Below are 26,389 nucleotides of genomic sequence, written 5' to 3'. Positions count from 1 at the left end.
AAAGGACAAAGGGAGTGTTAATGGTAGTGGTAAGGGTTAAAAAAGGTGCTGATAGTGGCATTAAGGCAAGAAAGCAGAATGTGAGAATAGTAGAACAGGGGTACAATGAGGCTCCATTATATATTTCATAATAACTAAGCCCCCACCTTCACACATGCCTTCTCTCAAACAAATACAATCTGTGTTGGCACTTACATCAACAGTGTAACTCCCCATCAATATAAAACAGTTTAAAAGATGAGAGAATGCACCCAGGAGCACAATAACAAAGATTTATCATGCCTTCACTGTCACTGTTTTCAAGAAGGAGTTAGATACAGCTCTTGGGGCAAAAGGGATCAAAGGGTATGGGGAGAAAGCGGGAGCAGGGTATCGAGTTGGACGATCAGCCATGATCATAATGAATGGCGGAGCAGGCTCAAAGGGCCGAATGGCCTACTCCTGCTCCTAGTTTCTATGTTTCTAAATAGCTCAAGACATATTGTTCAAACTCACATGGGTAATACCTACTTGGGAGGAGCCAAATGCATTCCAAATAGGTTTTTTTCAAATATCTAAGAGGCAGAATATGTCTATGAATCATATACAGACTTGGAGAAGTGCAAGATTTTCCAATTCCTATAATTGTGCATGAACAAAATGCAACTAAGCATTTGTGTCATGGAAAATTATATTGAATGCAAACTTTATATAGATCAACTTTGATATACGAACTGAACATTGAGTACATACCCTAATCTTGCTGAGTTTCATCTGGATTTTTCGAGACACCAAGTTTGACCAATATTTTTCACCCAAGAAGTCCCAGAAGACTCGCCCAAGCAATGCATTAACCCAAGCCACTTGTTGTTCTGAGTCCTCAATTTGACTGTTTGGCAACTGACATGTAAAGAAAAGAACCGGACCATTAAATAATTAAAAAAAGAAAACGTCAACACCACAATCACTATTACTTTAACAGCAGGACTATTAAAGTTTTTAAGATGACAATATGACAAATGTTTTCTTATGCAAAATCTGATCAAAAATAGCTACAAAATTTATGAATTATTGCATTTTTTCAAAATATTGTGTCACATTTTAATATCTAGTATTTGGGTTAGAATTATTAGATAGGGCAAAAACAAATACTTACACACGTTGATCTGAACATAATTCTAATATTACACAGTTGGACTCCCCACTAGAGGATCAGAGTTAAGATCTGACGCTGCAATTTTGCAGAGAAAGACTGAGCTTCTTCTCATCCTACACTAGATTCTTTCAAGAACCAACATTGACAACTTTCATGGAAGATATCTGCAGGCTTTTGTCCTGCCTTAAACATGTTTTTAAATATAACACTATTGTAAAACAAATGAATATACGAATTAAGAGGCCCCTCGAGCCATTCATTAAAATCATGGCTAATCTGATTGTAATCTTAACCCTACGTTCCTGCCTACCCCCGATATCCTTTCACCCCCTTGTTAACCAAGAATCTATCTAGCTCTGCCTTAAAAATATTCAAAGACTCCGCTTCCATCTCCTTTTGGAGGAAGTGAGTTCCAAAGACTCACGACCTTGAAGAGAAAACATTTCTCCTCATCCGTCTTATATGAGCAACCCCTTATTTTTAAACCATGACCCTAGTTCTAGATTCTCCCACAAGAGGAAACATCTCTCCACATCCACCCTTTCAAAACCCCTGAGCATCTTAAAGGTTTTGATCAAGTTGCCTCTTACTCTTCTAAACACAAGCTGAACCTGTCCAACCTTTCCTCGTAAGATAACCTGCCCATTCCTGGTATTAGTCTACTAAACCTTCTCTGAACAGCTTTTAACGCATTTAAATCCTTGCTTAAATAAGGAGACCAATACTGTACACAAAACTCCAGTGTGGTCTCACCAATGCCCTGTACAACTGAAGCATAACCTCCCTACTTTTGTAATTAATTCCCCTCACAATAAATGATAACATTCTATTAGCTTTCCAAATTAATTGTTGTACCTGCATACTAGCCTTTTGTGATTCATGCACTAGGACACCCAGATCCCTCAATCTCAGAGCTCTGCAATCTCTCACCATTTAAATAATAAGCTTCTTTTTTATTCTTCCTGCCAAAATGGACAATTTCACATTTGCCCATATTATACTCCATTTGCCAGGACTTTGCCCACTCACTTAACCTATGTCACTTTGTAGCCTCCCTATGTCCTCTTTACAATTTACTTTGTTACCTATCTTTTTGTCATTAGCAAATTTAGCAACCATATCTTTGGTCCCTTTATCCAAGTCATTTATATAAATTGTAAAAATTGAGGCAACAGCACTGATCCCTGTGGCACACCATTCGTCATAACCTGCCAACCAGAAAAAGACCCATTTATGCCAATATTCTACCCATGCCAATATGTTACCCACTACACCATGGGCTTTTATTGTTCGCAATAACCTTTGATGTGGTACCTTATCAAACGCCTTCTGGAAATCTAAGAACAGTACATCCACCGGCTCCCCTTTATCCACAGCACATGATTCCCCTTTCACAAAAGCATGTTAACTCTGCCTGATTGCCTTGACTTTTTCTAAGTGCCCTGCTATAACATCTTTAATTATAGCCTCTAACATTTTCCTTATGACAGATGCTAGACTAACTGGCCTGCAGTTTCCTGTTTTCTATTTCCCTCCCTTTTTGAATAAGGGAATTACATTTGTTATTTTCCAATCTAATGGAACCTTCCCCAAATCTAGAGAATTTTGGAAAATTAAAACTAACGTATCAACCATCTCACTAGCTATTTCTTTCAAGACCTTAGGGTGAAGTCCCTCCGGACCCAGGGATTTGTCAGCCCACAGCTCCAACAATTTGCTCAATACCACTTCCCTGGTGACTGTAATGTTTCAGAGTTCCTCCCTCCCTTCCATCTCCTGATTTACAGCTATTTCTGGGATGTTACTTGTGTCCTCTATAGTGAAGACTCATGAAAACTACCTGCCATCTCCCTGTCATCAATTCCCCAGATGCATTTTCTATTGGACCAATGCTTACTTTGTTACTCTTTTCTCATTTAAATATCTACAGGAACTCTTACTATCTAATCTCCTTATTAATCTTTTTGGAAACAATATAAAGAACAGCAAAGAATGACAATCTTCTGACCTGCCACCTGCCTTTGTGCAATTCTATGCTTTTTCTTTAAGTTTGAAACTGTCTTTAACTTTTTAAATTAACCACGGATGGCGCGCCATCCCCTTAGAATTTTTATTTCTCATTGGAAAATATCTATTTTGTACATTCTGAAATATCCCTAAACGTCTGCCACTGAGGCCCGATTGACCTTTCCGTTAACCTCATTTGCCAGTTCACTTTATCTAACTCCACTTTCATGCCCTCATAATTACCCCTATTTAAATTTAAAGTACTAGACTTGGGCACGCTCATCTCTCCCTCAAAATGAATGCAAAATTCAATCATATTACTACCTAGTGGTGCCATCATTATTAGGTTATCAATTAATCCTATTTCGTTGCACAATACCAAGTCTAGTATAGCCTGCTCTCTGCTTGGCTCCAGAACATGCTGTTTTAAGAAACTATTCCGAAAACATTCTATGAACTCATTGACGCTACCTTTGCCCATTTGGTTTTTCCAATCTGTATATAGACTAAAATCCCCCATGTTCCTTTCTGACAAGCCCTCATTATCTCTTCTTTTATACTCTATCCTACCATGTAGTTACAATTAGGGGGCTTGTACAAAACTCCCAAAAAGTGACATTTATCATTTCTCATCTCAACCCTAACTGCTTCTACATCCTGGTTTCCTGAACTTAGCTCATCCCTCTCTAATGTGCTAATACCATCATTAATTAACAGAGCCACCCCTCCACCTTTTCCTAACTTCCTGTCCTTCCTAAATGTCACCTATCCTTCAGGTCTCGATCTATGTCACCCTGTAGCCATGTCACTGTGGTGGCTATCAGCTTGTACTTATTTGTTTCTATTTTCACCATCACTTAATCTGTTTTGTTTCGAATGCTACATGTGTTTTAGGTACAGAGTCTTTAGTTTTGTCCTTTTATTATTTTTGTAGCATCTAGCCTTATCTGATTTACACTCAGGTTTGTACTCTCCGTCCCTTCCTGTCACAGTCTGTTTATCATTTCCCATACTAGTACCTTTATCTCTTGCCTTGTCCTTAAGTCTTTGGTTTACCACATCTTGATCCCTTGCCCCCACTATTCAGTTTAAAATCCTCTTTACTTCTAGCTATGTGGCTTGCTAGGACACCAGCTCCAGCAGAGTTCAGGTGTAGACTATCCCAATGGTACAGATCCCACTTTCCCAAATACTGGTGTCAGTGTGCCATTAACCAGCACCCACCACTCCCACACCAGTCTTTGAGCCACGCATTCATTTTTCTAATTTTATTTGTCCTAGGCCAATTTGCACATGGCTCAGGTAATAATCCAGAAGTTATTACCTTTGAGTTTCTACTTAATTTGGTGTCTAGCTCCTCATACTGACTATGCAGAACCCGCTTCCTCGTCTTGCCTATGTCATTGGTACATACATGGACCACGATCACTGGATCCTCCCCCTCACACTGCAACTTCCTCTCCAGCCCTGAGCAAACGTCCTGAACCCTGGCATTGGGCAGGCAACATAGCCATCTAGACTCTTGCTCCTTGCTACAGAGAATAGTGTCAATCCCCCTTACGATACTGTCCCCTACTACCACTACATTCCTTTGTGCTCCCCCCACTTATATGGCTTCCTGTAGCACAATGCCATGGTCAGTCAGCTCATCCACCCTGCAGCCCCCACTCTCATCCAAACAAGCTGACAGAACCGCAACCCTGTTAGACAATTGCAGAGGCTGACACTCCTGCCCTCTGGGTCCCCTTACCCTGCCTCAGCTGCAGTCACACCCTCCTGTCCCTGACCACCTTCTAAATCAGAAGACCCTACCCTAGGGGCTGTGACCGCCTCTTGGTACAAAGCATCCAGGTAACTCTTGCCCTCCCTGATGTGCCGCAGTGTCCCCAGCTCAGCCTCCAGCTCAATGACCGAGCTGAAGCTCCTCAAGCCGCAGACATTTACTGCAGACATGCTTGCCCTGGGTAACATCAGTATCAGTATCAGCGACATCACTTGTCCTGCCAAACCTATATGTTTAAATGAATTACTTAGTTTTTTGATTCAATTGTTATTTTATATATTTATTAATCTTATGACCTATTTCTGTACTATCTTAAACCGTAGGAATAGAATAAACCTTGACCACTTACCGGATACTCACCAAACAGCTAACTTCTTCCCCTGTAGTAGAGCAAGAACCAGTTCCTACAGGGTGAAAAAGTTAGAAAAAGCAAAGGAGCACCTCCATCCCCTCCTCACCAAACACTCACTCCACTGAGGTTGCACTCCAGTGCTGGTTACACTGAGAATGAAAATACAAAGATGATATGGATTGGAAGAAAAATATCAAAAAGCATAACTAGTTTATTTTTCTTACCTTATTAGCAGCAGTGGGACTACTTTCTGCACTGTGGACAGGACTTAAGTTAGGACTGGGGATTTTTTCAGTAATGTACTTTGCCATGTACACAGTATAATCCAGAAGCATTTTCTGGCGCACACCAGATGTGAGATCTTTCTGTTTGGATTGTGACATGAATTCTTCAACACTTCCCTTACTGCTGTTGCGACTATGTGTCAGCATGCCTGACTGGCTATTGTTCCTACTGTGTGATGGCACAAAACCTAAAGTAAAGAACAACTGATTACCATCATGTGAACATTGAATTACTTTAAAAACTCTTCACAACAGCTTTACATCCAGCCTCAAACTTCAAGTCTAAAACATCTAAGACTTCTAAAGTATTCTGAAGGAGGGAAAATGAAGCAAATAGTTGGAAGAGCAACATTTCAAAATTTGACATTAAATGTGCCCTTACTAAATCCATTACTGGAAAGTTCAAAATATCAAACCTTCAATTATTTGCTGTAAATGTTACTTCTCATTAAATAATGCAATGAGCTAAACAGCTAATATAAAGAATTGTAGCATAGTGGAGATTCATGCTAGGATATTAACGGAACAAATCTATTGACAGTAAGGGAATGACAAACTGGGCAATAATATTAAAATGTAAATTCAGGATTACAACCTTTCAAAGGTTGTAATTCTAACACATTCAGGACAGAATCTGACTGACAATTTAGATTGAAATTGCCTAACTTTTTACAAGATGTTTAAACAGGTCAAGTCTTTGATAATGACTGTTCATTTTATGTCCATGTTCCTTATGAAAATGGAACAGCACAGCTTCTTTGCTCCTTTCTGACTTCTGTATCTGTCTCCAGCCCTCATTCCTCTAAGAACTCCATGTTCCTTTAACTCTGGCTACCTAAGCATTTCCTCACTTCTTTCACTCCCTCTTTACAGCTGTGCCTTCAGTCATTTAGGCCCTCAGTTCTGGAATTCCCTCCCTAATCCTTTCTGCTTCTCATCCTTTATCTTACTTTAATACCTTCTTAAAACCTAAATGTTGATCAAAGCTTCTAGTCACTCCATCTAATATGTATTTCTTTGGCTCTATGTCAATCATTTTTTAAAAATTCATTCAAGGGATGTGGACATCACTGGCTAGGCCAGCATTTCTTGCCCATCCCTAATTCATGAATCGTGGCAGTCCATTTGTTGTAGTAACATCTATAGTGCTGTTTGGGAAGAAGATCAAGGATTTTGATCCAGCGACACTGATGGAATGGCAATAAGGTTCCAAGTCAGGATGGAGTGCAACTTGGAGGGAAACTTGCAGGTGTCATTCCCATGCATCTCCTGCCTTTGTTCTTCTAGGCGGTAGTGGTCATGGGTTTGGAAGGTGCTGGTGAAGAAGTGTTGGTGAGCTGCTGCAGTGCATCTTATAAATGGTACACACTGTGTTGCCACTGTGCATTGGTGTTGGAGGGAATAAATGTTGAAGGTCGTGAATGAGGTACCAGTCAGGGAGGCTGCTTTATCCTGGATGGTGTCGAGCTTCTTGAGTGTTGTTGAAGCTTCACTCAGCCTGGCAAGTGAAGAGTATTTCATCACACCCCTGACTAGTGCCTTGTAGAAGATGTAAAGGCTCAGGATGAGAGCTACTCTCCACAGAATTCCCAACCTCTGACCTGTTCCTGTAGCCACAGTATTTCTATGGCTGCTCCAGTTCAGTTTCTGGTCAATGATAACCCTCAGGATGTTGATATAGTAGGGGATTCAGCGATGGTGATGCCATTAAATGTCATGGGGAGATGGTTAGATTCTCTCTTGTTGGAGATGGTCATTGCCTGACACTTATGGTGCGAAAGTTACTTGCCACTTATCAGCCTAAGGCTAAATGTTGTCTAGGTAATGCTCTGTTGGTGGGACAGGACATGCCTAGGGGTGGTGATGGTGATGTCTGGGGCATTGTCTATAAGATATGAATCTGTCAGTATGACTATGTCAGGCTGTTGTTTGACTAGTCTGTGGGACAGCTCTCCCAATTTTGGCACAAGCCCCCAGGTGTTAATGTGGAGGACTTTGCCATCATCATTTCCAGTGCCTAGGTCAAATCCGTCCAGTTTCATATTTTTTTGTATGATTACCTTTCTGTGAAGTGCCGTGGAACTTGGTAAAAGGGATTAAAGTGTTGTAATATTTAGTTAGTTCATAATGTTGTAATTTCTTATAAATGCCCAATTATGCGTAGAAAATGTCTGTACTCCTGGCTTTTGGAACTAACAAATTGTTCAGCCAAGTGATGTGCCCTTGCAAGAGATACAGAAGCACAAAGAAACTGAAGACATTCCAGTATGACAACACTGAGCATAAAGATGTGGTTTTGATTCAATAAATTCAATGAGACTTTGGAAAGATTCAAAATTTAACACTTGATGAACAGGAATGTCCAGCAACTTTTTCCAGAAATGAAGGACAGCTTGTTGTGGTTCAACAAAGGAGTTTTGGGTATTGAGTATAACTAAATCTAAAGTTAAAAGCCAAGTTATAATCCTGGATACACATTATCTCCAGCAAAATCTCAAAAGGGTGTTCAATGACAGAGTGCACCCTAAATGCTTGATGCCTTGGCAATGAAATGCATCAGGATTGTGTGGAGTTTTAGGCTGTTTCTGCTACTTAATCAAAATATACATATGATAATGAATGAGACTTCTAAAAGATATTTCTGCCACCATTAAGTTCCACTTTGACATTTTCTATACTATCCTATTAAAGTAAGATGCTACATACTTGAAATTATGCCAGTTACATAGTGCATTTCAAACAGTTCAATTAAGATTTACTCATATCTAAGCTGCGTGCAAGAGTTTTAATGTACATTTGTCCACATTATTGGGATTTTTTGCAGGGAGATGTGTACTATAGTCCAAGATTTAGAATACTTAATAAAATGAAGGGAAAATATGGCAGCTTGCTTCATTTGAAAACTTTGCAACTAAACACAAACATGTTTTGCTGTTAACAGCTTTACAAAGTCTATTTTTGGATCACCCACTTTTTCTTCACCAACCTCTTCCTGCCATTTTCTCCTTTCCTCCTAAAGACTTTGACTTTGTTGCTAAGTGTTCCTACTGGAGTTTAGAAGAGCAAGAGGAACTTGATTGAAACATAAGATCCTGAGGGGACTTGACAGGTGGAAAGGATATTTCTTCTTATGGAAGAATCTAGAACTCAGGGTCACTGTTTCAAAATAAGGGGTCCCCATTTAGGGCAGAGATGAAGAAAATTTTTTTTCCCTTCAGAGGGCTGAGACACTGGAATTCTCTTCCTCAAAAGGTGGTTAAGGCACAGTCCTTGAATATCTTTAAGGCTGAGTTAGATATTCTCAATAAGCAAGGGGATGAAAGGTTATCGGCGGTAGGCAGGAATATGAATTTAAAATCAGATCAGCCATGACCTTATTAAATGGTGGAGCAAGTTGAAGGGCCGATTGGCCGACTCCTGTTCCTAATTCGTATGTTCGTTGTGTGATCAGTGGTACATTGCTCAATTATTATTCATGCATAGGCATTAATTTTGAGTGTAGGCAGGTCACTCAACCCCAGGGACATCAGAATAGAGTTCAATGCTGTCCTCATCCAATATCCATACACATGTATTTCTAGCAGAATTCACTGGATGGCAGCCAGAAGCAGTAATTCTGATCAAGCTCCCTCACTGCAATTCCAGGACACTTAATACAATTATAGTACCCTTCTAACCTTAGCTGAAATCACCTTACTCAGAAACTGAAGCTGGGACCTTTTGCTCTGTACATCAATTACTTACGAGATAAGCTTGCTGTCAGTCAGTCATCAGGAAATAACTGAAATTGGTATTTAACCAACTAACAAGGTATATTAAATTAGGGCACATGATGAATAAGAAAGACTGTGGGAGACTGCAGCCAGGAGAGTAGGCAGTTACATGGCTAGTACAATATTGGCAAATATGAAGTAATGCATGTTGGCACAAAGAGAAGAATTGAAATATATCTTAAATTTTAACAACAGGAATGCAGGTAGAAATATCTGAAGGTCAAGTAGGATTCTACATTTCAATAGATGCCAATGAACGCTAAAGATAAATCTGTGTAAGACATTGATTAGACCACTGTTGGAATACTGCATATAGTTTTAGAAAGGATATTGAAACCATGGAAAATATACAATGCACATTGACTAAGCTGCTGCCTGCTATAACAGGATACAATTATGATTAGAAACTTGGAAAACCATCCCAGTGAATTCAGTCTTAAAGAAGGATCAGCCTGAATCTAACAGATGGGGTAAAAACTCTGGACAGGTTTGAGAGGAAGAAGAGTGAAAGATTATTTTCTCTAATCTATGAACTAGTAACTTAAAATTAGTACCAAAAGCATAAAAGTTTATGGTGTAGGGGGTAACATGTTGGCATGGTTAGAAGGTTGGCTAGCTAACCAGAAGCAGAGAGTTGGCATAAATGGGTCTTTTTTCTGTTTGGCAGGATGTGACAAGTCGTGTGGCACAGGGATTAGTGCTGGGGCCTCAACTTTTTACAATTTATTTAAATGACTTGGATGAAGGGATCGGAGGAATGATTGCTAAATTTGCTGACGCAAAAATAGGTAGGAAAGTGAATTGTGAAGAGGACATTAAGGAGGCTACAAAGTGACATGTATAATGTGGACAAATGTGAATTTGTTCATTTTGGCAGGAAGAATAAAAAAGATTATCTAAATGGTTGAGGAGCTCAGAGATTCAGAGGGATCTGGGTGTCCTAGTGCATGAATCACAAAAGGCTAGTATGCAGGTACAGCAAGTAATTAGGAACGTTAATAGAATGTTATCTTTTATTGTGAGGGGAATGGATTACTAAAGTAGGGAGGTTATGCTTCAGTTGTACAGGGCACTGATGAGACCACATCTGAAGTAGTGTACAGTATTGGTCTCCTTATTTAGAGAAAGATGTAAATGCATTAGAAGCAGTTCAGAGAAGGTTTACTAGACAAATACCAGGAATGGGTGGGTTGACTTATGAGGAAAGGCTGGACAGGTTAGGCTTGTATTCACTGGAATTTAAAAGAGCAAGGGGCAACTTAATTGAAACCTTTAAGATCCTGAGGGGTCTTGATTGAGTGGATGTGGAGAGGATGTTTCCTCTTGTGGGAGAATTTAGAACTAAGGGTCACTGTTTAAAAATAAGGGGTTGCTCATTTAAGACAGAGGAGAAGAAACTTTTGCTCTGAGGGTTCAGAGGCTCTCTTCCTCAAAAGGTGATGGAAACAGTTTTTGAATAATTTTAAGGCAGAGCTAGATAGATTCTTGATTAACAAAGGGTGAAAGGTTATTGGGGGGGAGGCAGGAATGCGGGGTTGAGTATACAATCAGATCAACCATGATCTTATTGAATGGCAGAGCAGGCTCGAGAGGCCAGTGGCCTACTCTTGCTCCTAATTCATACAAAATCAGGGAAGTCAGAACTATTTTCATGCAAAACAGTATTAGAATATGGAACACATGTGGCTACAGAAACTAATTTAATAACAACAATATAAGAGGCAATGATGGCATGTGGAAAAAGCAGGAAGTTTGGATTATAGCAGATCACTAATGCTACTCAGGCACAACAGGTGCTGAGATTTTTATGATTCTAAATGTGTCCATTTTCTAACAAATTGTCTTCAATAAAACAGGCTACATCATATCTATATACACCTTTATAAAACCATCCTCCCATTGAGATTTCAGTAGCGTAGAAAACATTGGTTCACCTGGTATGCCACCTCCTCCTAGGCTGGCCAGTCGCTTAGCATCAACTTTCGATTTGGAGGCTGAAATGAACCTCCTGAACCATTCTTCCTTTTCTCTACCAGTCCTTCCAAAAAGATATAAAACTTGGTCCTTCTGGCAAATTGTCTTTGCAGAATCTTGTGACACAGAAGGTTTCCTTGGTTCCTCAAGTGCAATTTCAATTTTTTCAGCAAGGAGCTTTTCCTCCACATTTTCCTTCTCTGTCTGAGTCTTTGACATAAAGTCATCCTGTCTGGCAAGTTCAATGCAAATTGGGTACTTTTTATTCCATATTCTTTTCCTAGCCAGACCCTTTGGAACTAAATGCACCTGTTAAAAATAAAGATTACCCTTTTACATTGTAGATTTTGTCTTAGTGTTTCAAAAAAATGTTTCTATTATCAAAAAAGAGTATAATCATTCTGTTGAAGTTTAGCAACATAAATCAAGACTTAACAGAAGGTGAAGAAGATCTAAATCAAGAAATACAGCTCAGATAGCATTACTTTCCAATAAAATAACAGCATGGATCTGACTTCTGGGCAGCTGACCACAGCTTGCCATAGGCCATCCATGTCACAGGACCCTGCCTTTCATGTGAAAGGGAGCCTACCACCTGAAAAAAGGAGGGGGTTCAGCCCTCCCCACCAGTTGGCCCATGAAAGTTGCAGCAGCCAAATGAGGTTAACAGGCCAGTAAGGCTACTGACCCTTTCTTTTTTTGGGGTTGTTACCACCTGCTAATGCCATGTCAGCAGGTTAACAAAGGCCCCAACTTGTTTTCTCAGAAATGTTAGTTATTTGAACCATAGCACAATAGAACATTAGAAACAAGAATGTACCCAGTGCAGAATACAGCATTGCTGTATCTGCGGTCTCCTCTACATTGGAGAGACCAAACGTAAACTGGGCGACCGCTTTGCAGAACACCTGCGGTCTGTCCGCAAGAATGACCCAAACCTCCTTGTCGCTTGCCATTTTAACACTCCATCCTGCTCTCTTGCCCACATGTCTGTCCTTGGCTTGCTGCATTGTTCCAGTGAAGCCCAACGCAAAGTGCAGGAACAGCACCTCATCTTCCGACTAGGCACTTTACAGCCTTCCAGACTGAATATTGAATTCAACAACTTTAAGTCTTGAACTCCTTCCTCCATCCCCACCCCCTTTCTGTTTCGTCCCCCTTCCTTTTGTTTTTTCCAATAAATTATATAGATTTTTCTTTTCCCACCTATTTCCATTATTTTAAAATATTTTAAAATATTTTTAAATCTTTTATGCTCCCCCCACCCCCACCCCCACTAGAGCTATACCTTGAGTGCCCTACCATCCATTCTTAATTAGCACATTCATTTAGATAATATCACCAACTTCAACACCTACGTGTTCTTTTGTCTGTGACATCTTTTGATGATCTGCTTCTATCACTGCTTGCTTGTCCCTACAACCGCACCACCCCCCTCCACTTCTCCCCCCCCACCACCTTAAACCAGCTTATATTTCACCCCTTCCCTGGATTCACCTAGTTCTGTTGAAGGGTCATGAGGACTCGAAACGTCAACTCTTTTCTTCTCCGCCGATGCTGCCAGACCTGCTGAGTTTTTCCAGGTAATTCTGTTTTTGTTATTGCTATATCTATATCAGGATGAACTTCTGGAAGTGTCCCCACCTACTTGCTGGTGTTTTTGTTTCTTGATTACCTTTGTTTGTTCCCAGTTGATCTAGAGCACTGGGATGTCGTTTGTGACCAAATTTGGAAAACCTGCCTTTTTTATATAATTGTTTCTGTGTTGCTTTCCCACTGTATAATTGTTATCCCTATATTCTACAGACTTAGTTCCTTCTTTCTCTAAATATGTCTCCTATATTTTGTCATTGCTCTATTTTTCTCATTTTTTTAAAAAATTTCTTTCAAATGGAAATTGGATAGGCACTTGAAGAGAAAAAGTTTGCAGGGTTATGGGGGAAGGTTGGCGGGAGTGAGACTAGCTATATTATTCCTACAGAGGGACGTCATGGTTTTGACTGGGTTCAATGTCTTCCTTCTGTGCTGTAACCATTCAATGATTGCCTCCCGCTCTGTATGCATCACACACTTACTCCCTTATTGATTTACTCTCTTTTTAACTTTTATAAAGGCCAGAGCAAAAATAAGGTGTTAATCAACATGAAGTTGGGTACCAAGGCAGATTAAGATGCCACAAATAGGTACAGAACTCAAACATGAGGTGGTATAGCATGCATGCATGAGAGGAATGGTGAACTGAACCAGAGAAGCTCAGGCTGGAGGGCAGAATTAAGTAGCTAGAGCTTCCGAAAGGGAGATGCCTTTAAAAGGAAGAAATGAAAAATATTACACATCATACTCCTTCTGCCCCCTATCAATGGAGTTACACACAATTCATGTTACCTTCCTCTGTTAACCAGCTTGTCTGTCTGTCTTTCACCTCTCTTCTCAAAGGAACATTTCCATTCCCAACAACAGGGACATTCTGTCCTCCTTTCTAAATAGGGTTTCCATGTGCATCAATTTTCCCTGCCCTAGGGCTTTCCTTTCTTTCCCACTTCAAATGAGATGTTAAACCAAGACTCCGTCTGCCTTCTAGAAGACTTTGTTTGAAGAAAAGCAAGAGAGCTGTCCCTGCATCTTGGACAATATTTATGTCTCCAACATCACTAAACAGTAGATTGTACAATTATTTATCTCACTGCTGTTTGCTTTCTTGCTTTTCAACACTTTCTTTCCTTTCTTCTTCAAGTGTATTTCTCGGTTTCTTTTACCCTCTCAACAGCATCAATTTTCCCTCCCCACCAGTGTTCCCCACCTTCCCCCTGCCCAGCATCAAACCGTTTTCATTTTATAAGGTGAGGTAAGAAGGCAGAGCAGAAAGAACCTAGTTTGCCTATCCTTGCAGTCCCTCCATTAAACTTACGTTGGCTTGTCAGCATTTCAATGCAAGAATACAGTCTCAGAATCCAGATGTACAATTCCATCTTATAGTTTTCTGCCATATTTAATTATCCTCAAATCTTTGCAAGTCTTCTGGTACTCACCCTACTGTCCAATAGATCGTAAATCTTCTGGCTGATGTACGTGGCCATTGTCTTGGCCTCATTGAAAGAAGCCCTTCGAGAAATATTTTTATTCGGTTTTGAAAGCCTTAGTACAGTCCCTTCAAGACGAATGAAGACAGAATGGGTCAGTGTAGCATGGTAGGTTTCAGGATCATAATTGTAAATTTCATTCATCCAGCCCTGCAGAGAAGAAAAACGTAGAATAAAGGGATTGCAACTTCTTTAAGTATACTTATATATCAGTGACTTCTTTCTCGCCCTTTGTTAAACAGGCAAACCACTAAAAATCAAAAAGCTAAATTGATTTCAAACTTGGTAAGATACACTGATATGTAAAGGTATCATAGTGAACCTGCTATGACCTTCCCCACCCTAAAAACAAGCTGTAACTTGAGAAATTTATGCTCGGTAAAGAATTCTGCCATATCACCCCAGTTGCAAGGATCTTGCAGAACCAAATTTAGGACTAAAATGTATCATCTCTCTTGGGCAAGTTTAATATGTATCTATGAAATAAATATAGGAACTTCACATTGCTCAATACATATGAATGACGAACAGATGTCAAGTTGCCATTTTTGCATAGCTTATGGCAGGTGGTGCATCTAGGACAGCAATTTGCAGATTAACTGCAGTTGGCTGAAATTACAGTTCAATTTGCGCATAGATAACAGGGAGCTAATTAGCATCACCATTATTTTTGTGGTAAAGTCTGGCCCAACATCTAACCTATATTAAATTTTAACAGGAAATATAGTGCATGTATTAATCCACATGCATTTTTGTCACATTTACTTGTGTTTAAAATACAATTCAACATATCAAAAGATGGAATATTTGTGGCAGCTTGCATATTACTTGCGAAATTACTTCTGTGGAACAAAACCTATACTACTAACCATCTCATTAAAATGGAAGTCTATATAAAAACTGCCCCAAAGGTTTCACCTTCTATTTAGTACTCCAGATTTCTGAACCACGGACTGTAGGTAGAAGGAATCATGTGACTAGATATGCAAATTAGATTTTGGTTATACTTGAGGAAAAGGAGTTGTAAAGCTGCATCACTCAGTTGTGCTGCACCAGAAGCAGCTCTGGTTGGAATTAATAGAGTTATAAGTAATTGCCCAATGTCCACTATGAGAATCTGATGGGATTTAAACATTTCATGTTGTGTGATTCTCATCCTATAGTACACCTACTCTAGCTAAATAAGGTTGCATCAAAGGAGGACATGGCTGTGACATCTCGATCGTTGTATGAAAGTAGAGATATTTGAAGCAGGCGAGGCACAGAGACTCTATATGACTGAAGGCAGGGTGAGCATTTTGAGCTTGGTAATTTTTCTTCACCACCCCCCCGGGCCAAAATTTTTGAAATCTTCCAGCAGGGTCTGTAAGGCAAGATCTGATTACCCTTTCACTTGGACATGAAGATCCATGGCAATTCAAAAAGGAGCAGAGGAATTCTTCTGTTGCTCTGAGAACATATATCTCAATCCACATCACTAAAACAGATTATCCAGTCATTTATCTCATTGTTACATGGGGGTCCATGCAGTACCACAAATTGTCTGCTGTGTTTCCTTATGCTGGAAAGAATGAATTTTAATTTATAGAGTCTCTCACGACCTCAGGACACTTTTGCAATCATTGCTGGAATGTAGAAAATTCAGGAGTTAATTTCCACACTGAAAGCTCCCACAAACAGTAATGAAACGAGTGACTAAATCATCAGTTTCAAAGCATTGATTAGGTGTAAATATATTGGGTCACAACAGTGAGCAAATTCCCCTGTTCTTTTTTAATTAGCATCATGTGTGGGCTGGGTCTTTGACGTCCACCTGAGGGGATAGTCGGGTCCTTGGTTTAAGAACATAGCAGTTACCATGCCTCACTGCGTGAAGCATTTTGGAATATCCTGAGGTCATTAAAGGCACTATACGAATGCCAGTTCTTATTTTTACAATTGGAGACTAAACAGACTAATTTGCAGGGACTCAATTGTGAGTATGATTAACAATCCCAGCTGACTTTCCAGAAACTTGCATATTCCAATTATTGAAGAGCCTTCAAAGGCTTTTAGCAAAAATCAACAGTCTGGTTTGAATTTCAAAAGACTGTTACTTCCAGGACACAAATTCAATGATGCTGCTATATCTACAATTTAGATGGGATTCTGATCGAGTGCCATTATTTCAAGTAAATTATTTCAATAAAATAAACGAGGCTCAGCTTTCATTCATATGAATAATTCATGAGCTGACACAATGCAAATTTATATTATTGTAACAGGCTTCTAAAAATATTAACAGATAGCATACTGCAGGAAATGTCAGCTTGCTTCCAAAAAGGCTTAATCCCATCATTTCATCTGAAAGCTACAAAAGGGTCAACACATATCTCAGCTCCTAGATTACTTCAAAAAATAATTCTAATAACAATAAGAATTATTTTCATTACTAGATGGAACATTAATCCGAAAACCTATTGTATTAAACTGTCCATATTGTAACAGTAATTGGATAATTTTAGGAGTAGCCTGTTAGGAATTATAACTGAAGGAGTGGTCGAAAAGATTGATTTTGAGAAGGCTTTTAAATATGCAAAGATTTAAGTGGTGAAGTGGAAGGGTTTAGGAAGGAAATCTCAGAAAATAGGGCCATGGTGGCTGAAGGCTCAGTGACCAATGGTGGGACAAAGGGAGGGAATGTGATGCGCCAAAGATCGGATTGATGGATAAGGAGAAACACATAGCTAGAAGAGGTTGCAGAGCCAAGCAGAGATTTGAGACTAAATAAGAGAATTTAAAATTAGTGCATTGTGAAGCAGTGCAGCATGGTAAGAACAGGAGTGATTGACAATCTGGATTTAATGTAACATAAGCTAAATTCTGAACAATTAAAGTCTGCCATGAATTTTGCCAAGGTTCTAAACTCCAGAATTCCCTCCTGTTAAGGACAGAGATGAGAGAGAACTGAAACCCCAATTCCCTTACTGCCTGTAATCAATGCAATTTATGAACAGGAAGATGTGCGTTTTTCTCAGCACCGGAGTGTGGGGTCAATTAGATTGACCAACAGCAAGCTTTTGTGGGTTTAAATAAAGAGGATTATTTATTCACACATTCACCCTGAAAGACTAATGGTACATCACTCACGCAAGAAAAATAGTTACAGAGGATAGTGCACTTTACCAATTACAAACAAAGGAGCAGTTCGTAGTTCACATCTTTGACTTGTGTTAGGAAAGAAGCATAAGTTGCAGGCCCAGTGAAGGTCTTTTCACTCCTGATGAGTAGTCTAGATAGATTATTGCAGGACTCTCTTGAAGAGTTGGATTGTTCAGCAGGTGACTAAGTTAGTTACTTGTAGTCTTCTTACCAGGGGGTTAAGTTTCTGTACTGGTGCACTGGAAAAGGAACAGGGTGGGCGACTTAAGATATTGGAGTCTCCAAGTTTTAAAAGGCAGAGATACTGCACTGTCTCTGCAGTTATTTTCAGACTCTCTTGGTTTCTCCCTGGTTCTTGGGATAAGACGATTTGTTATCTGAAGACAGCTTCTCACGTGATCAATATTTCTATGGTTCACACAGAATGATTGAAGCTAGAAGACATTGCTACACAATGGATGATGAATGGCAGCCATTCACACCTATTTACGATTAAATGATATTTGCAACTCTTTTGTAACGTTTCGAATTCAGAGACATGAAGTCTGGACTTGTGTTTTGGGTAAATCCACAGATAATACAAAATGCGAATTCCACAAATGCTTTCATCTTGGTATGTCCACTCAAGGGGGAGGCACTCCATCCAAACTATTCAATTAGGGACTTTCTGGAGACTTGGGCAAAGTTATTTTAAGAGACCTACTAACTTCTTCGGTGTGCAGAAACTGCAAAAGTCACCTGATCCTTGGAAGAGTTTCAATATTCATTTTTAAGAGGTGGCAGTTCCATAAAATTCTTTACTGAATACAGTCCACGTTTAAATCTATGACTATGACATGACTTCACTAGGCATGACACTCCCCAAACATCTCCACCTCCCCTTCTCTCCATCCTCCTTCAAGTTGCTCATTAATACTTACCTCTGACCAAGCTTTTGGTCATCTGCCCTAAATCTCCTCACGTGCTCAGTGTCAAATTTTAATTGTCAAGCGTCTTGGGATGTCTAACTGCCTTAAAGGCACTAGTGTATATAATTTCAAATGCCATGACATGTGCAAAGGATGAGCAGGGCTATCAGCATTTCTGTGGATACACTGGCCTATGACTAAGCCTTTTACTGCATCCATGGATATATTAACTTTGGACTCGGCCTGCTGCCATATTCAGACTTGTCAACTCTTGCGAACTGATCATGAGACAACTTCTCAATCAAACCCAAGATCACTCACAATCTCGCCTAATTTTCAAATTACTGCATTCCACCTTTGAACTTCTTGGTTTACCTTGTCTCTTTTGTCATGAATGTAGTTGTGAGTTTACCTGCTGCCCCCACACCCCCAACAGAAATTAGGAGGGGTCGGAGGGCAAAGTTATTTTAAGAGAACTACTAACTTCTTCCATACCCAAATTGGCTGACCACAATCTTAAATTGTAGTTGGCAAGGACACCTGCCTAAAGTTGGTCCATGTTTACATGCTGCTAGTGAATTGGCTGATCAAAATGATCAGGAAGTTGTATTCAAAAATAAAACTGTTCAATGTGGAAAACACAGACAAATCTGTTTTTATTGTCCACTCCAAGTTGCCTTGAGGTGATGATGGTGGGCCTTTTTGAACCACAGAAGCACTTTTGGTGATGGGGCTTCCAAAATGATATTAGGTAGGGAATTCTAGGCTACTGCATCAATGACAATGAAGGAAGCAATATATGTCCAAGTCAGGATGATGTGTGACTTGCAAGGGTTTGGAGCAAATGGTGCTCCCATGCTCTTGCTGAGTTTTTCTTTGGTGATAGGGGGTTGAATGGCTGGAAGATGCTATCATAGTAAGCTTGGTGAGTTATTAAGAGTGCATAATGTAAGAATTCACCAAGGCTCCTTAGACAGCACCTTCCAAACCCACGACCACCACCATCTAGAGGGAAGTTCCCTTCCAAGTCACAGACCATTCTGACTTGGAAATATTGTCACTCCTTCACTGTCGCTAGGTCAAAATCCTGGAACTCCCTCCCTAACAGCACTGCGTGTGTATACCTACAGCACATAAACTGCAATGGTTCAAGGCAGCAGCTCACCACCTTCTCAAGGGCAACTAGGGGTGGACAATAAATGCTGGCCCAGCCAGCGAAGTCCATATCCCATGAATGAATAAAAAATATGTAGACAGTCCATACTAGAACTGAGACACGACAACGATGATGTGAGTATTCCATCACACTCCTAGTTTAAGCCTTATAAATGGGGGAAGAAGAGATGTGGGGGTCCAACGATGGCCACATGTTCAGAATATTTTTGTGGAGAAAGCACCACCCTAATTGATCGAAATTTATAGATGCACAAAGTATGATTGGGCAGAAATAAATATCCCCTAATTCAATCAATAGCAGTTGAAATGTATTAGCGTACCCATCTAAAGATTTGAGAATCTATACAGCAAATTTTTTAATTGGATCATGGAATGTCAACATCCCTGGCAAGACTAGCGTTTATTGCCCCTAATTGCCCACAACTGCTACCATCTGAAAGGCCAAGGGCAGCACATAGATGGGAACACCACCACCTGGAAATTCCCCTCCCAAGTCACTCACCATTCTGGCTTGGAAATATATTGCCATTCCTTCACTGTCGCTGGGTCAAAATCCTGGAACTCCCTTCCTAACAGCACTGTGGGTGTACCAACACCACATGGACTGTAGCAGTTCAAAGCAGCAGCCCACCGCCACCTTCTCAAGAGTAACTAGGGGTGGGCAATAAATGCTGGCCCAGCCAGCGGAGTCTACATCCCGTGAATGAATGTTTAAAAAGCTTTAACACTGTTAGGCAAATTCAGTTGAATTTGAAATCAACTAGGACAACTTAATTTTTGAAAAATTGACCTAAATACAATACCTAAATCGACTTGGCTGCAGACGTTAAATCTTTGACATACTAATACATTTCCACCTTTCTAGTACTTAGAAGGGGTGAGCTACGATCAGATTAAATAAAAAAAAGCTTCATAATTGATTTGGGGTGGGGAAGAATTGGCGTACCAAAAAATGCCACTTTTCTTGACTTGCATAAATTGTCCACTACTGCAAAGAAGAGTGCTGAGAACACAAGCCTGGTGCACATGGAACCTTGTATTTTCAGTTAATTTGTTGTTGGTCCACTCCCCATTTCTCAACTTTGACATGACAGTTGCAGCCTTGGCAATCCTGGTGCTGATTTCAGCATCAAGGGACAGATTGCTGATTATTGCTGATCTAAGGTATGCGAAGTTGTCGACGACCTCCAGAGTGACGTTGTCAATGCTGATGGAAGGTGGAGTCTCTATATCCTGGCCCATAACTTTGATCTTCCTGACGCTGATCATCAATCCAAATCCTTGCAGGCGTGGAAGAACCAATCTACAAGCTGTTGCAAGCGAATTTCAGTCTGGGATGCAGGTGTGGCATCATCATCATCAAACGGTAACGCGAACTAGGATTAAATGCAAAGATGAAAGCAAAATGCTGCGGATGCTGGAAATCTGAAATAAAAACAAAACGTTAGAAAAACTCAGCAGGTCTGGCAGCATCTGTGGAGAGAGAAACAGTTAATGTTTCAAGTCCATATGGCTCTTCTTCAGGCCTCTGGCAACTCTGAAGAGTCATATGGACTCAAAACGTTAACTCTCTCTCCACAGATGTTATCAGACCTGAGTTTTTCCAGCATTTTGTTTTTATTTAGGATAAAACGCACTTAGGTCGTGGTGTGCAGTCTTGCCAAATTGGATAGCTTGCTGTCAGCTCTGGCATGCAGGTAGACACCCTCATTTGGAGTTGCCGAAAGCGGACAATAGCAGCATGGAGAAAAGTATGCCCATGAGGGTTGGCACCAGGACACTACTCTGCTTTACCCTGCTGCCGATCTTGAAAGCCTCTGACATTCTATTGTAACTGACAAAACTGTGCATTTTCTTGTGGAAAGAAGAAATTATGCCCAGGAATCCAGGCGGGCAGCCTATTTTCCACAATAGTTCAAAGAGTCCGCCTCTGCTGACAAGTTCAACAGCCGTGAAGAGGTCTATGAAAGCAATATAGAGTGGTCTGTGCTGTTTGCAGCATTTATCCTGTAACTGCCGAAGTGAGACAATAATGTCAACTGCTGCAAACTAGCTAATACATCAACCCCATTTAATTATCAAAGCTCCAAATTATTGAATGCAACTACGATCCGGCAAGACAGGCAAATAGAATGATATTTTCTTGACAAAGGAGTAAAAGAGGAAACAAGATTTGGCCTTCAAGTTGCACTCCACCAGAGAACATAAGAAACAGGGCCAGGCGTTGGTCATACAGTCCCTCAAGTCTGTTCCACTATTCAATACGATCATGAATGATCTAATTAAACTCCACTTTCTCAGTCTATCTCTATATCCTCTGGATTTCCTTAGCGCCCAAGAATCTATCCATCTCAGTCTTGAATATACTCAACTTAGTCATTGGCCTCTGGGGTAGAGAACTCTAGAACAACACTTTGAATGAAAAAAATTCTCCTTCTCTCAATTCTAATGACCCCTTATCCTGAGTCTATGACCTCTAGTTTTGAACTCCCAAGCAAGGGGAAGCAGGGTCTCAGCATCTACCCTGTCAAGCCCTCAAAGAATTTTATATGAACACCTTGCATTCTTCTGAACTCGAGAGAATGTAGGCCCATTCTACTTAATATCTCAAAAGAGAGCCCTCTCATCCCAAAGATCAATCTAGTGAAATTATGCTGTACCCTCTCTAATGTAAGTATATCCTTCCTTAGTAAGACCTAAACTGTATGCAGTGCTCCAGGTGTAGTGTCATCAAAGCCCTATATAATTACAGCAACTTCCTTATTCTTATACCATAACTCCCATAAAGGCTGACATACCATTTGCTCTCCTATTTACTTGTAGAGTGTATTTTATTGGATGAGAGGTTAAACCACCACAGATAAAATCCACAAGATTCTTCCCTGGTATTTACAGGGAACATTATAATCACATTTCTCAACTTATTCACACTCCCGGCACCTATAACAGCTCTTATTACTTTGTAACTCATTCCTACGAGTATTTAGCTACTTTTGAGAAGAACAGATACATAAAGTCAGACTTCCTTGTTCACGTTTTCACTTACACCGCATCACTCATTGCGTGAACAACGTTCGCTTATCCGCGTTTGAAATGTCTTAACTCTGCACTGATTCTTTGACAGGTAAACCTTTCGTGCACAGAGTGTGGGATTGGTTAATTTACTATGAGAGAATAGGAATAGACTGAATATCAGGTGATATGACTTTTCTCAGAGTACTGAGGATCTGGAATACAATACAACTGGTTTGATAGGTGCTGACTCTCCGAATACAATGTGAGGGAACTGAACTAGTTCCTGCCGAGGATAGAAATCACAGACAACACATTTCAACTGTCTTTATAAATCTTTGTAATCCTTGGTTCATGTGACCACTTTGGCTGGTTTCAGTGACCCGAGTAGGGTGATTGGAGAGGAATTTTCCAGGATATATTTTACCCCTTGTTGGCCCTGGGTTTTTCTCATTTGCACTGACCACGAATTTTAAATGGGTTGGGAATAAAACTGCCAGTGCTGAAAGTCAGAAACAAAAAGCAAAAATATGGAGTATACACAGCAGGTCTAACAGCTTCAGTGAAGTGAAACACAGGTCATTGTAGAGTATTGTAACTGCCCAAACCAATGTTGCCCTCACATGGCTGGGGCATATCCAATTGAGTCCCATTCAAAACACGTTCCTCCTTTGCGATTTCACAGTTTGTGAGGTTTCACGGGAACATAATCCCCCCGCAAAGGTGGGACTTTATGGTACATCAATTGTTTTTCAAATGATACTCTTTCACTGGTTAGCTTAATTGGCTAGTTGGCTCACGTGAGACACAGAATAAAGGCAACAGTGGAGGTTCAATTCCCATTCCGTCTGAGGTAGACTTGGGCCCTGCATCCTCGTCCTGCTCCCAAGTGGAAACCACCACTTTAAAAAAATCACGGAAACCACTCAGGATGAAGCATCAGCAGACAGTGAGCCAAGGACCTGCCTTCAGGCCGAGCACACATGAATGAATGAGTGGGAAACAAAATTCAAACCTCATATGAAACTGATTTCATATTCATGCAAATGACCCATAAATTGCATGGGGTGTTCTTTTTATTAAAGACTACACAAAAATGCAAACTGCTAATTTTGTACCTCTAGTTCCGAATTTAAAAGTTAAACAAACCTACATTATTCAGACCTTTTAGTATTTTAAAGATTTGGAATGTTTCCTCTCAGTCTTCACTAAGGTATTCAGTCTTCAAATAACTTTAGTCACTCTTTTCTGAACCCTTCACAAAGTCCTTTAAGTTAGGGCGTCTAAAACTACAGACAGCACTTCAAACGTGGCCTTGTCAATAAAACGCATAAGATTAAAACCATGCGTACGATGTCATTCATCTTATCTCTCTGTGGAGCAGGGGCTGGGAACTTCAAGTTCCAACAAGCCTCAAGAGTTTCACGCATGCACGGACCGGGTGCGGATGGTACATGTACAATTCAGCAGTCAAAGAGCTTACCCACCCTGACAACAGCATGCTTGCATTAAAAAGAGGAAAAAAGAAACTGCACTAAAATGGGGTCATGTGTCCCAGGAGCACAGCACCATAGTTGGGAGAAGTCCTAGAAAGGAAAAGGTCTCGAAAGAGGAGTCCCAGACAGGGGTTAGGGAGAGGTCCTAGTTAAGAAGAACGAGGAACAGAGAACAAAGCTCCGAGCAGGAAAAATAGCTGTGGCTGGCAGACTAAGTGGTGAGGGTTCAGGAGAAGCCCTGGTAATCAAAGAGGGTTTGGGAGAAACCCTGAAGATCTAAAGCAGCAGCAGAAGGTTGGTGACTCTGTGCTAAGGGCCATCGAGGCAAAAGTGCCCTTTTAGAGCAGTGGCATTCTGCTGGGGGCAGCCGAAGAGCTGAAGCTGTGCTTGTGAGTTGGTGCTGGAATGCAGACTCGAAAATCCAGGGAAACAGAATCTCAAGAGACGAGATTGAAATCCTGCGAGGTGAGCTGAAGTTGGAGTGACTTTTGGAGTGAATTCTAAGATCTTTGAAGGTGAAGACTGGAATCCTTTTTCACAGAGAGGCAGAGTTTCAACGAGACTGGTTGACTCAGTGCTTGCTAAATTGCTGAAAAATCCATGGCATCTGTCTTTTTTAAAATCAATATCCATTCACAGGATATGGGCTTCGCTGGCTGGGCCTGCATTTATTGCCCATCCCTAGTTGCCCTTGAAAGGTGGTGAGCTGCCTTCTTGAGCCGCTGCAGTCCATAAGGTGTAGGTACACCCACAGAGTTGTTAGGAAGGAAGTTCCAGGATTTTGACCCAGTTACAGTAAAGGAACAGCAATATATTTCCAAGTCAGGAAAGTGAGTGACTTGGAGGAGAACTTCCAGATGGTGGTATTTCTATCATTCTGCTGCCCGTGTCCTTCTAGATGGTAGAGGTCATGGGTTTGGAAGGTACTGTGTAAGGAGCCTTAGTGATTCCTGCAGTACATCTTGTAGGTACACACTGCTGCTACTATGCATCACTGGCAGAGGGAGTGAATGTTTATGGATGCTGTGCCAATCAAGCAGGCTGCTTTGACTTGAACAGTGTCAAGCTTCTTGAGTATTGTGGAAGCTGCACTCATCCAGGCAAGCGGAGGAGTATTCCATCACACTCCTGACTTGTGCCCTTGTAGATGTACTATTGCCGGAATACTGTCAGGGCGCATAGCCTTTGCAGTATCCAGTGCCTTCAGCCGTTTCTTGATATCACGTGGAGTGAATCGAATTGGCTGAAGACTGGCATCTTTGATGCTAGGGACCTCCAGAGGAGGCCGAGATGGATCATCCACTCGGCACTTCTGGCTGAAGATTGTAGCAAATGCTTCAGCCTTATCTTTTGCACTGATGTCTAGGTCACATCTACCATTTGGTGTGCAGCGTGGTGTTTGACCAAAATTTGTCTGATAATTCACATGTACCGCATTTTAACCCTGATTAATGTTAGATGTCATAAATTGTTTTATCTTCTTGACCTTATATAGTAAAAAGTTTATTTTTGTTTGTTCAAATCCCATGGAATCTTGTAGCTTTATTATCTTCAGCAAGTTCCTTGAATCTTTACTTCAGACAAAATGTTATTTCTCCCTAACATTTGGGGGTCTAGTCCAGGATCATAACATATGTCTCAACTTGCAATTAAGCAATCTCCTTATGATTAACTGTATCAGATTGTATCAATGCAGGCTGAATTGAGGGAAGCCTAATGGCAGGTCATGATTAAAAAGGGACGATACCTATCCAAATGTGCCCTAGGCTTTTAAAAACTTATCTACAAATGCAGTAAATCTGTAAAAGGAACATACACAAGTGGCAGACATTCAGGAGATGACAGCAAAGGTACACAATAGTAAGTTAATAGAAAGAATTGTAATTAAAGATGGGACTGGGAAAAAAATAGGCATATTAGAAGAGCATAGGAGGATAAATTTAGAGTGGACATAAAAGCATGTGTTTTGTCTTTGAGCAGTGCCATAGGAGATCAACTACACGTCAGCTGTGACTCAGTGGTACCACCCTTGCCTCGGAGTCAGACAGTTGAGAGTTCAAGACCCACTACAGAAACTTGAGTACATAATCCAGACTGACGCACACCAATGCAGTTGAGAGTGCTGCACCATCAGTGGTGCCTTCCAAGGTCCCATCTGCCCTCACAGGTAGACATAAAAGATCCCATGGCACTATACAAAGAGAAGAGGACTCATGTGTCTGAAAAGATGATCCACTGAATCAGCCATTATCAGAGTCACATCTCATG

At 40.6% G+C, this 26,389-nt stretch overlaps 1 protein-coding gene across 6 annotated transcripts in view; it reads right to left on the bottom strand.

Annotated features, from left to right (window-relative positions):
• The window catches only part of tex2 (testis expressed 2), a 124,086-nt gene that overhangs the window by 30,146 nt on the left and 67,551 nt on the right, over positions 1 to 26,389 (bottom strand). For all 6 annotated transcript variants that reach the window (XM_041217008.1, XM_041217006.1, XM_041217009.1 and 3 more), the window contains exons 3-6: positions 14,338 to 14,538; positions 11,269 to 11,617; positions 5,502 to 5,749; positions 733 to 879 (exon numbers count right to left, since the gene is read on the bottom strand). In XM_041217008.1, coding sequence (XP_041072942.1) covers positions 733 to 879; positions 5,502 to 5,749; positions 11,269 to 11,617; positions 14,338 to 14,538 — 945 coding nt within the window. The remainder of the gene's footprint in view (positions 1 to 732; positions 880 to 5,501; positions 5,750 to 11,268; positions 11,618 to 14,337; positions 14,539 to 26,389) is intronic.

The sequence above is a fragment of the Carcharodon carcharias genome, chromosome 22 (assembly GCF_017639515.1).
Source record: "Carcharodon carcharias isolate sCarCar2 chromosome 22, sCarCar2.pri, whole genome shotgun sequence".
Taxonomy (NCBI): Eukaryota; Metazoa; Chordata; class Chondrichthyes; order Lamniformes; family Lamnidae; genus Carcharodon; species Carcharodon carcharias.
This window is presented reverse-complemented; position numbering and strand designations above follow the sequence as displayed.